Source organism: Panthera pardus, unplaced genomic scaffold (assembly GCF_024362965.1).
Source record: "Panthera pardus isolate Hobbes unplaced genomic scaffold, ASM2436296v1 HiC_scaffold_1, whole genome shotgun sequence".
NCBI lineage: Eukaryota > Metazoa > Chordata > Mammalia > Carnivora > Felidae > Panthera > Panthera pardus.
In genome coordinates, this window is record NW_026526654.1 from 43,859,696 (window position 1) to 43,873,076 (window position 13,381).

Here is a 13,381-nt window from a genome sequence, read left to right on the forward strand (position 1 = left end):
TTAATAGCTTTATAGTTCTGTATTTACATTTACATAGGATCCATCTGAGTTTTATTCTGATATGCAGTGTGAAATATGGAAGTAATTATTTTCTCGAAATACTCAAATGATTATCACAGCACTGTTTGTTATCCAATCCACCTTTCCCCGTAATTTGCAAAATAAGCTTTACAACGAATATATTCTTAAATTCATGTGATTATGGGTCTTGAGCTTTGTATTTGATACCACTTATGAACTTTTTTTTGTGGGTTTTAACTGTTCTTGCCTCAGAATGCATTTTAAAATGTGATACGTATTTCTTCTCATTATTTCTTTTTATCAATCTCTTCAAAAATTGATTACTTTGTTTTTTTCCTTCTAGTTATATTACATAATTACTTTGTTCAGTTAAAAAAGAGCATGCCAGCAAGTAATATTACTTGATAGAAATAAAAAAATATGTAATATTGAATATCGCCTTCCAGGAACATGGGGTTTCTTCTTATGTATTAGTGAAGTTGAATGCTTTTCTTGATAATAGCCTCTGTACTATTCCTATTAAAATTATTCCAAGTAATTATATATTTTTGGTTGTTACAGTGGATGAGATTTTTTTCTTTTTTTGTGTGTTCTAACAATTCCAGTCCTTTGTGGTACACATATTTCTGAAATATATTTATCTTGTGTGCGCATGTGCGTGCATGCACGTTGCGTGCATGTGCAGCATAGGGCTAAGTCCTACAGTAAAATAAAGCTCGACATGATACAGACCTTGTACTAATTGAGCTCACATGCTATGCTCTGCTATTTATTATTTTTTAAAATTAGACTATGTCCAACATGGGGTTCTACCTCACGACCCCGAGATCCAGAGCTGCATGTTACCACTGAGCCAGCCAGGCACCCCATGTTATGCTAATTTTAAAAGAAAAGTTTGTACATGTACCTCTATTTTTTTTTGATATTTTTCACATTCCAACTGGCACTGTGTGAGATTTCTTGCAGTTTCCTCCTGTATAAGTTGAACACGCTCACTTTCAAAAGATTTTAATTTACTTTGATGGAGATATTCTGTGACTTTGCTTTCTGAACTAAGTTGTAGTTCTCTGTACCTGAAAGAAGCAGAATGATTATAAGACTGTACAGAAACTGCAATGATTTATATAAACATAAACATTACATCTACTTTTTCTATATTCCCATCTTATACAGTTAATAACATATATTTATTCAGCAAAGCTCTTGTAAATAATTTAGATAGCCATATGTATGGAAATATGATAAGTCTGGAGAACAAAACACACCAATTAAACCACCTCTATGGTTCCTTTATTTTTATCCCTTCCACCCCCAAATAATTATTGCCTAGTATTAATATTTTGTAAGACATTTAAAATAAAAGAGTAAGTTTCAATTATATTGCTTAAAATGATTTAATTTCTATATATTTCGAAGGTCTTCTTAAATCTACAGCAAAACTGTTTCCAAGCTTGCTGTTTCTTTCTAAGTCTAAATAATGTCAGATGGAGGATAGCATGAAATATGCACCCTGAGCTGCAAATTCTTAGGACTTTTAGAAAATAAAATTCTAAGTTAGTAAATGTATACATGTTTACATATATATACACATATACATATACATACACATATACATATACATATATATATATATATACACACAGATATTATAGGAAAACAGAAGTACAAATTACAAATAATGTATAAAATGTATAACAAGTAGTCTATTGTAACACAGATAAGGAACAGTTTCTTCATTTTATAGGTCTAACTAGTAATAAAACCTTTTCCATATATAAATCACCACATATTATAAATCTGAAAATGCTTCAAGATGATTATGCTCTAGAGAGGAAAACACAGACACATTATCTTGTCTTAGGGAGCTATTATGAATCCAATACAATGCTAGATATGTTTTTAAAAATTCATTTATTCAAATATTTTATTCAGCTTGTCACTATGCTAGACAAATGTATATATAATGGTAGACAAAATGTCCCCCCCTCCCTTAAACAAGTTAGTTTTCTGGGGAAGATAGGCAAATAAACATGAAAATTCAATAGAGTATGGCAAGTGCTTCAATAGGGCAATCCCTAGGTTCAATGGGAACGTGAAGGAGGGAGACATAACTTGGTTTATATAGGTGTGTGCGTGTGTTTGTGACGGGGTGGGGGGGCGGGGGCGGAGTGTATAATGTTTGGGATGGGAACCGTCATAGAGTGAAGAAATAAGAGTATATGTACGGCAGGGAAGCAGCAGAGAGTACAGTCTGTTTTATTCAGGGTATCTCATTTAATCCCTACAACAACCCTATTAGGGATTTTTTGCCAGATGAGGAACCTGAGGCTCAGAGATGTCAAAGAATTTCTTTAACAGGCAGAAGCTGCTAGTACATTTCAGGTTGGGTTTGAAGTCCAGCTATATTCTACTCTACGGCAATGATCTTTCCACTACTACATGATATTCTTAACTGACATTTCTGAGACCAGATAAGCTTTTCAAAGGTCATTTTACCAAGTGACAATAACAATAACATTCAAAGTATAATCAGAGAAGACAGGTAGTAGGTATTTGCTCCTGGCTGCTTCACTCTTGGCACTCTTTTAGCTTTGATGAAAACACCTGGCGTTCAAATTGGTGGAAGGTCAATGTATACTGGTACATATGATTTAATATACAGGAAGGCTTTCAGGTGAATGTCAGCTTGGGGGCTTAACTTTTTAACTTTTTGGGAAAGCTTATATATATATATATATATATATATATATATATATATATATGTATATATATATACACACATATACATATATATGAAGAAAATTATAAGAAGTTATATATAGATATGTATAACTATAGGTATATAAAAATATTCTTTGTATGGATAAGCAAACATTGACAAAATTTTTTATTGAGACATAATATATACACCATAAAAGTTAACCCTTTTAAGTATACAATTCATTTTTTTTAGTTTTTAGTATATTTACCAAGTTGTGTATCACCACTGTCTAATTACAGAATGTTTTTATTACCCAAATAAGAAATTCATGTCAATTTAGCAATCACTCCCCATTCCTCTCTCTCCCCAAGCCCTGCCTACCACTGCCCTACTTTCTCACTCTATGGATTGGCTTACCCTGGACATTCCATATAAATGGAATCGTATAATATGTGGTTTGCTGATGTTTTCAAGGTTCATCCACGATGTAGCATGAATTGGTATTCTACTCCTTTTTATATCTGAATAATATTCCATTGTATGGATATACCATATTTTGTTTATCCATTCATCAGCTGATGGACATATGGGTTATTCCCACTTTTTTGGCTATTATGAGTCATGCTGCTATGAACATTTGTGTGTTAAGTTTTTGGGTAAACGTGTTTTCATTTCTCTTGGTTATATACCTAGGAAAATAATAGGTTATATACCTAGGTCATATAGCCACCCTATTTCTCAGTTTTGAGGAATTGCCAAATCGCTCTCCAATGTGGCTGGACTATTTTACATTCCCACCAGCAGTTATAAGGGTGCCAATTTCTCCACATCCTTATCAACACTTATTATTACCTGTTTTTCTTTTATTATAGCCATGCTCATAGGTATGAAATGGCAAAAAAATTCTTTCACTCAAACACTTATTAATTCAACATTTTACTGACGTGAAAATACTCCCTGGGGAAGGTGGTTTTATAAATATAATTGTATACGGTGTGAGAAATCAGTATGTATTTTGTATGCTAAACTAGGGAAGACACTAGACTGCATTATACAAAAAAATTCTAGTTAAGTCATTTAGAATGTGATGTTGATCTTTAAAATTGCTTTGAAAAGATTAAACTGCAAAGTCTGCCTTTTTATGGATTCAAGACATTGTAGGTAATCAATGCCAACTCCAAATAGGAAATTAAAGCCTTAGCTTTTAGCTCCACCTGTTCTTATTTATTACCCAAAACTTGAAAGTTACTTTCAGCACTATTACTCTCCCCCCATATTGAAAACTTAAAAAAACAATAGTTATCTCTGAGAAATTTGAGAGCACTACGTTTAATAAATTGATAATTCTGTAAGTCAAATGGTAATTCTAAAGGACTAATCTACTCCTACGTTGTTTGTACAATGAAAGAATCTGCTTCCAATCATCATGTCTGTGTAATAATTAATTTATTAAAGTGAACTGTGAAGATGCTGAAGAAACATCAGAGCTGCAGAAGCAGTTCCAGCAGTGAGGAACGGACCAGGACAAGAGCACAGCCTAACAGTCTCAGTCTCAGGTAATTTCCGCTTTGTGTTTTGCTAATGTAACCTGTCACATTTTACTTTGCTGACTCAGACTTCTCATCTTATCCTCATAATATGAACATCTTATTTGAACTAAGTCATTATTATTCACATGTTAACAACCTTATGTTTGACATTCTAATTCAGCACAGTTACCTTAAGAGGTTTAATTTCCTATAAAGTTAAAAGTATAATCAGAATCTTCAAGAATCCTCACAATGATCTCATCCCAGGCCTCAATTTAGTTAGGTTACGCTACATTTGTAACTGGGTTTTCAGTTTTCATAAGACTCACCCATATATCACATACTACTTTAAAAAACAGTAATATAAAGTCCTAGAATTAATTTTATTTGCTCTTATGGAATACACTAAAACAGATTAAAAAAATTTTTTGTATGTTTTTATATATTTTTGAGGGAGAGAGAGAGAGAGAGAGAGACAGAGAGACAGAACGTGAGTGGGGGGGAAAGGGCAGAGAAAGAGAGGGAGACACAGAGTCCAAAGCAGGCTCCAAGCTCTGGGCTGTCAGCACAGAGCCCAGTGCGGGGCTTGAACTGATGAACATGAGATCATGACCTGAGCTGAAGTTGGACGCTTAACCGACTGAGCCACCCAGGTGCCCCTACAACAGATTTTTAAGCTGGACATATGAGGAGAAGAAAGGTGAAAAGGTGAAAATCACCTATTAAATAGGGAGCTGCCAACCTGCTGACCCCTAGGAAGTGCCCTCAGGCCCTGGCCAATTCACCCCAAGCAGCACGGCAAATTCTGCAATCCTGAGAAATAACTGTGGGAGAGAGGAGCGTGGCAGTCAATCCTCAGAAATGGGAGAATGAATTTAAACAAAAGCACTGTCTAAAATACTGAGTAACAAGAGGTTTTTATAACAGTATTTACATGAGCAGACTTAACATACACACTACGGTGAAGGTTTTGCTCATTATACTCCAATGTATTAAGCCAAGAAGTGTATATGACTTATTCCCAACTCTAGCAACAAGGTTATCATTGGGTAAAATGGTGAAGGACCTATGTAATTATTAACCTTTTATTTAAACTCAGTTTTTATTTTTCAACAAGAAGCAACAACTGATCTTTGAATTTTGTCCACAAAATGTTCATGGCTATCCCGATATTAAAAGTGGATATTGATTCGGAATCATTATCTAATCTCATTTGATAGATAGCCATTCTAAGGCAAAATATCCAAAATAGATTGTATTCAGTCATGAGGTTCCTATAATTACCAGGACCAGGAAGTGGTCCTTCCATTAAGAAATTATGAAAGCTTGTTCAATCTGGAGGGAGGGTGGAGCAACCATTGAGGCAAGCATCTGTCTGCGTGCCAGAGGACAGCTGTGTGCAGAGAAAGAGTACAGGAAGTAAAACCTGCACAAGGAAGATTGGCAAAAGAAGCTAAGCAAAGTAATAGGATTTCCAGTTACTGGCAAGGGTTCAGGGAAGGATTTTTAGGAGTCAGGCATTAGGCAGATTAACTGAGAGAAAGGACTGAAAGGTAGTCTGGGTCAATACAGAGAATATACTGTGGGGCTCAGAGGAAGACATGGGAGCAAACAATCATATGACTGGACCCCTGCATCCTTTGTGCGAGGGGGATAATCTAATTCTATATTTCACAAGCCAAGGGGGCTGAGACTGCTGATTAACTTGCTACATGTAAGAGGAGTGCTTTGAAACAGAGGTGGGACCCGAATCTCCAGATAGGAAGGCTTTGGTGGAATATGCTGTGGGAAACGGAAGTTGACAAGGGCAGAAGCTGACCTCTCTAATCACCTGAGAAGCCATCTTGCCCACACAGGTGGGCTACAAATCCCAGTTTACTTTGCTGTCTCAGATTCCTCTTTCTGCTTGTTCTGTTAATAAGGCCTCAGTGAGTTGATGTTCAGTTCCTTTTCAAATTACTCATTTTGGTGGAGCTAATAACTAATCCATACCTTAACTACTTTTGTGCCTGCTATTTATAATTCCCAGGGGTAAGACTCATTTTCATTCTTTTTACAGAGAATTTTGGTTGTGTTTCTTTTTTTTTCTTAAAAAAAATTTTTTTAAATGTTTATTCTTGAGAGAGAGAGAGAGCGAGCGAGCATAAGCTGGGGAGGGGCAGAGAGAGAGAGACAGACAGAGAGAGACAGAATCCTAAACAGGCTCCAGGCTCTTAGCTGCCAGCACAGAGCCCAATGCGGGGCTTGAACCCATGAACCATGAGATCATAACCTGAGCCGAAGTCGGATGCTTAACCGACTGAACCACCCAGGTGCCCCTTGGTTGTGTTTCTAGACTTGTACCACACGCATTTGTAGACCTGTATCACATGTTCAAAATGCCTCTGGATAAATTACTGAGTAATTAACCAAACTCTAAGATTCACTTACTTGAATTAAGAATGGGGGATAAAACTGTTGCTTGGATTTTCTGCTTCTGTGGCTGAGGAAAAGCTAATTGCCTTAGGTTAAAGATACAAAACCACTAAGTTTTCCATTATGTCTAAAGTTGGTTTTTTTTTTTTTTCTGGTTCTCAACATTATATATCTGTATATATTTATAGATCTATATCTAATATTACATTAACTAGTGTTCTACCAACTATGTATTTAAAGCATACGGAGTATGAGGCACAAGAAGACATGATTCTTTTTACAAAAGTATATTTTAAATTTCTTCTTTTAAAATTGCTATTTTATATAGGGTTAACTTTGCATTAACCAAAATATTTCATTCATCAATACCTAATTCACTTAAGAATATTTATTGTGCACCTAACTGTGTTAGGTATCAATTATTAGGTACCAGCGAACCACAAATAGCATCACTATTCTTCAAAGAACTTACATTCTAATGGTGGGAGATAAACAAGTGGAGGGTGATAATGCTAATAAATTCTAATTGTAATAATAATGTAGAGTGAGGGAATAGGGAATGATATTGATATTAGTGGTGGTCCTATTTTAAAGAGGTTGGGCAGGGAAGGCATTTCTCTGTTAAGGTGATATTTGAGTAAAGACAAGCATATTAGGTTCACTAAAATTTAACTAATTGATTAATAAGAAAACATTTACGGGCCATACATCATATTTAAAATTTATATAATATAGACACTTTCTGTTTAAAGAAGAGATAGGATATCAAATATATGAAGGCAAAAGAAGTCGTTCACTCCTATCTGAAACTTGGTAACTTAAACCAGTAGTTAAAATTATGCACCAAAACTACACTAATGGATTTATTAGAGAGTCTAATCTACATGAATTGCAATTAAAAGAAAGAGGCGGGGAGCATGGATGGCTCAGGGTTGAGCATCCTACTCTTGATTTTGGCTCAGGTCATGATCCCAGGGTTGTGGGATTGAGCCCCGCATCAGGCTCTGTGCTGAGTGTGGAGTCTGCTTAAGATGCTCTCTCGTTCTCTCTCTCTCTCTCTCTCTCTCTCTCTCTCTCTCTCTCTCTCTGCTTTTCCCCTGATCATGTGCATGTGTACGTGCATATGCACTCTCTCTCTAAAAAAATAAAAAATAAGAAATAAATAAAAGAAAGAGGACCCAGTTTTTAACAAATGAACTGGTGATAATCAGGATGAGTGCAACTATTTTACAGGGCTAGGAAACAGATACTTATTTGAACAAACAATTCTGTTACTGTTTCATTTTTATACTTAGGTAATTAATAAGCTACATAAGAAATGTCTTTTCACTGTTTATAACCTGTGTCTTTTTAAAAATGTCTTTTTAATTTTTGTACTGATTACATAATAATAGGAGGAAAATATCATTTATAAGCTCATAATGGTAACTGCTGTTTAAATTTTTATATATTTCCTTCTCATCTTTTCTGCACAATTAAAAATTTTCAAATTTATCTTCAATTCTGTAAGTACTTTATCAAATCCATTCTTCAGAGTGAAAGTTTCAAATATTACAAATAACAATTAAAGATCTTTTCATCACCACTCTCAACTTCATTTCTCCTTTTAGAGATAAACACTGTTACCAGTTTTCTGTGTATTTTTCCAGAGTTTTTTTAAAACAATGCACATGTATTATACACAGAAGGATATATCGGTCTCTTTTTTTCTTTTTATTTATTAAAAAAATGGCATCATGTCACAAATACTCTATAAATTATTTTTTTCACTTAAGAATATGTTCTGGGATCTTTCCCTGTCTGTACTTCATTCCTTTCATTTGCTATAGAGGTGATCACAATGCAGACAGATTATTTAATTTCAATCCATTTATTTAATTCTAAACTGATGAATGTTCAGATTATTTCCAATTTTTTTATTACATACAGTGCTTTCAAGACTATCCTAAATAATGCTTCCTATGCACAAGTAAATGTTTTTCTAGGAGACAGATCATGAAGTAGAATTGTTGGGTCAAAGGATTTAAATTATTATTTTTTTTTTCAACGTTTTTTATTTATTTTTGGGACAGAGAGAGACAGAGCATGAACGGGGGAGGGGCAGAAAGAGAGGGAGACACAGAATCGGAAACAGGCTCCAGGCTCCAAGCCATCAGCCCAGAGCCTGACGCGGGGCTCGAACTCACGGACCGCGAGATCGTGACCTGGCTGAAGTCGGACGCTTAACCGACTGCGCCACCCAGGCGCCCCTAAATTATTTTTTTTTTTAATGTTTATTTATTTTTGAAGGAGAGAGAGACAGAGTATGAGCTAGGGAGGGGCAGAGAGAGAGAGAGAGAGTATGAGCCGGGCAGGGGCAGAGAGAGAGGGAGACACAGAATCCGAAGCAGGCTCCAGGCTCTGAGCTGTCAGCATAAACACGGGGCTCGAACTCACGAGCCGAGCAGTGAGATCATGACCTGAGCTGAAGTCAAGCGTTTAACTGACTGAGCCACCCAGGTGCCCCTAGGTGAAAGGATTTTAAATTTTCATAGATTTTACCCAATTTTCTCCAAATAGCCATATAGTATTGAAACATGACCAAAAGTGTATGAAATATGGTTTCTCCACATCCTCACCAATCTTTGATATTCTCATACATAAAATGTTTACTATGCACATTATATATGTAAATCATACCTTCATATAGTTTGAGGTCCTTGTTTTCACTGATAGAACTTAAAAGGCTTCTATGCTTCTAAACCCCTTTCATAAGTAGTATTGGCCCCATAATTTTCCGTTGAGTATTTCTCTATTGTTAGACATTTAAATTCTCCCTAATTTCTTACCTCATTTTTCACACCAAATAGTAGCACCCAGTTTATTCGCCCACCTAATGCAATGGTTTTACTCTGAATTTTCAAAACAAAATATATCTTTGAAGGAGAATAAGGCCTTTACAGTTAAGGGCTGCTGCAAGGACTATGAAGTAACCCTACTGAGCAATGCCAGGATGGCTGGGAAAAGTGTAGGGGCCCCAAATATGCCTGTTTTAGTAGAGGATATTTTCTTTTGGATCCGTATGTTCTAATGTGTTTCTTTAAAACATATAAACTTGGGGCACCTGGGTGGCTCAGTTGGTTGAGCATCTGATTCTTGATTTTGGCTCAGATCATGATCTCACAGTTTTTGAGTTTGAACCCCACTTCGGGCTCTGTGCTAGAGCATGGAACTTGCTTGGGATTCTGTTTCCCATTCTGTCTGCCCCTCTCTGGCTTGCTCTCTATCTCTCTCTCAAAAAATAAAAATAAAAATAAGCTTAATATATAAACTTGACTCATTACTTAACATACATATTTAGACATGTACTATGAATATATCTAAAATCATATAAGGATACTCACATTTATGTAAAAAGAAAAGAAAAAGCATAAATCTTAAAAAAAAAATGGTACCACTGTAGGTAAAGATATCTGGGAAAAGGGAAGTTGTTGTAAAAGTTGTTTTTATATTACATGATTTTTTTTTGACTTAAAAGTAATTTTCCTAACGGCAACTCAAAAGTCTTTGATATAGGCAAATTTAAAAAAATGAAACGTTATCTACTTTCAATATAAATAATTCTGGTTCAGATATATTTTACTTCTCATAATAAAGTGTTATTAACCAAGTAAGGTATGAAGTATGTAGTATCAATGTCTAGTAGAGTAAGTCTTGGTTGGTTAGTTTTTTAATATCCTGAAACTGTATGAGAGATCTCTGATCCCAAGAACTGGTGTTCTAATACCCAATTTACAGTACTTAATGGGTACTTCAAAAAAGCGAAAGCAAAACAAAACAAAACAAAAACCAAAAACCAAAATGCTCCAAAACCCCTGAAACACACAAAAAACAAAAAACAAAAACCCTAAAGCAAACAAATCCCATGACAATTTGTACATATTATTTATCTGAAATTGCTTTCTTTTCATTGATATCAAAATAGAAAATGTTATTTTAGAGATTTTTTTTGCATTATTGTTATTTGTTCCACCAACTACTTTCTCTCACTTTTTGTCATCTCGCTACCAGTAAATTTTAAAATATATTCCTTGATACCGAATCACAACTATTTTTAATAAAAATCAGGAGAGTAATTACTTAAGTTCAAAAATATGCATATAAAATTATAGAGAATCAGAATTCTGGTAATTCTGATCTTTTCCTTTCAATTGTTAAATTTTCTAAATTGAAAAGATAGCAGATAGAGAAAATTTATAAAAATAATCATCATTGTTGCAACACTGGTTACTATAGGACAAGAGAAAGGAATTTAAAAGGCACTTGGGTATTTCTCCAAATGTTTCTGCCATTTAGATGATTTCTTCAGCAAGTTCACTGCTCAGCTGTAATACTACATCTGTCATTTTTGGCTTACAAACTAATTCTTACATGCATGTGAGAAATCTTTTTTTGCTGGGTTAAAAACGCTGAGTATGTTTAACAACTGCACCATGGATTTATAAGAATTTCAAGCATGCATTTAGAGTAATTCAATGCATCTATCATATCATGATCAAATAAAATATGTAATGTCATTAATAAACAATATGTGGTAATATTTGGCCATCTTATAAAGGCAAAAAATAGGTACTGCAGGTATGTGAGGATAAAAGTACTTAAGTGAAATAAATGAGAGGAATGTTGCCTTAAAATAAATCAAAGCATGCATGAGATAAAATTAGAGAGAAATATTTTATAATAGTGTTTGTATGGGTAGCTATTTTGCCTTATGTGGCAACGTGACAACAAACACTTAAAATTGAGCTTGAATCATCCTCCGAACCAAGAGTATTTATTACATCAGTGCTTGACAGCACTCAAACTATTTCCTGCTGCCTTTAATATATACTGCAGAATGTTAGGGTACATTAAAAAAATCAGAATACATAACACGGAATCCAAAATAGTTATAGGATCTCTGTAGTTTCTTCTTGGTTTTGCTGTGAACCTAAAACCACTCTAAGAAAAAAAGTCACAAGAAAAGGTGCTTTTAGAGGATGCTTTTATGGACTAGTATCAAGTATGAACAATAGAATAGAGGCCAATCATAGTTTTCCATAATATATAGCTCAAAAAAGGAAATCAATTTACCACAGTTGTAAAAGATATTTATTTAGACCAACTTCCATTTAAAGCTGCAGCTCTGGTTCAATATTCGCAAATCAATCAACATGATACACCACATTAATAAAAGAAAGCATATGAACCATATGATCCTCTCAATAGATGCAGAAAAAGCATTTGACAAAATATAGGATCATTTCTTGATAAAAACCCTCATCAAAGTAGGGATAGAGGGAACATACCTCAAGATCATAAAGGCCATACACAAAAGACCCACAGCTAATATCCTCAATGGGGAAAAACAGAGCTTTTTCTCTACAGTCAGGAACAACACAGAGATGTCCACTCTCACCATTGTTATTTAACATTGTACTGGAAGTACTAGGTTCAGCAATTAGACAACAAAAAGAAACAAAAGGCATCCAAATTGGCAAGGAAGAAGTCAGACTTTCACTACTCGCAAATGACATGTAGAAAATGCAAGACTACACCAAAAAATCACTAGAACTGATACATGAATTCAGAAAAGTCGCAGGAGTAAAATCAATGTACAGATATCTGTTGCATTTTTATACACCAACATTGAAGCAGCAGAAAGAGAAATCAAGGAATCGATCCCCTTCACATTTGTACCAAAAACTGTAAGATATGTAGGAATAAACCTAATCAAAGAGGTAAAAGATCTATACTCTGAAAAGTATACTTCTGAAAGAAACTGAAGAGGACACTAAGAAATGGAAAACATTCCATGCTCATGCATTGGAAGAATAAATATTGTTAAACTGTCTATACTACCCAAAGCAATCTACCTATTTAATGCATCTCTATCAAAATACCACCAGCATTTTTCACAGGGCTAGTACAAACAATCCTAAAATTTGTATGGAACCACAAAAGACCATGAATAGCCAAAGCAAACTTGAAAAAAACAAACAAACAAAAACAAAAAACAAAGCTGGAGGCATCACAATTCTGGATTTTAAGCTATGTTACAAAGCTGTAGTGATCAAGACAGTATGGTACCGGCACAAAAACAGATACATAGACCAACGGAACAGAACAGAAAACCTAGAAATGGACCCACAACTGTATGGTCAACTAATCTTTGATAAAGCAGGAAAGAACATCCAATGGAAAAAAGACAGTCATTTCAGCAAATGGTGTTGGGGAAACTGGACAGCAACATGCAGAAGAATGAACCTGGACCACTTTCTTATACCATACACAAAAATAAACTGAAAACAGATGAAAGATCTAAATGTGAGACAGGAAACAATCAAATTCCTAGAGGAAAATACAGGCAGCGACCTTCATGACTTCAGCCGCAGCAACTTCTTACTAGACACATCTCTGGAGGCAAGGGAAACAAAAGCAAAGACGAACTACTGGGACTTCATCAAGATAAAAAGCTTCTGCACAGCGAAGGAAACAATCAGCAAAACTAAAATAGACAACTGATGGAGAAGATATCTGCAAATGACATATCTGATAAAGGGTTAGTACCCAAAATCTATATAACATTTATCAAACTCAACACCCAAAAAACAAGTAAATCCAGTGAAGAAATGGGCAAAAGACATGAGTAGACACTTTTTCAAAAGAAAGCATCCAGATGGCTAACAGACACATG

General features: G+C 34.8%; 1 protein-coding gene across 4 annotated transcripts in view; it reads right to left on the bottom strand.

Moving 5' to 3' along the window:
- The window catches only part of PIBF1 (progesterone immunomodulatory binding factor 1), a 201,878-nt gene that overhangs the window by 87,863 nt on the left and 100,634 nt on the right, over positions 1-13,381 (bottom strand). For all 4 annotated transcript variants that reach the window (XM_019437172.2, XM_019437173.2, XM_053898793.1 and 1 more), the window contains exon 11: positions 929-1,094. In XM_019437172.2, coding sequence (XP_019292717.2) covers positions 929-1,094 — 166 coding nt within the window. The remainder of the gene's footprint in view (positions 1-928; positions 1,095-13,381) is intronic.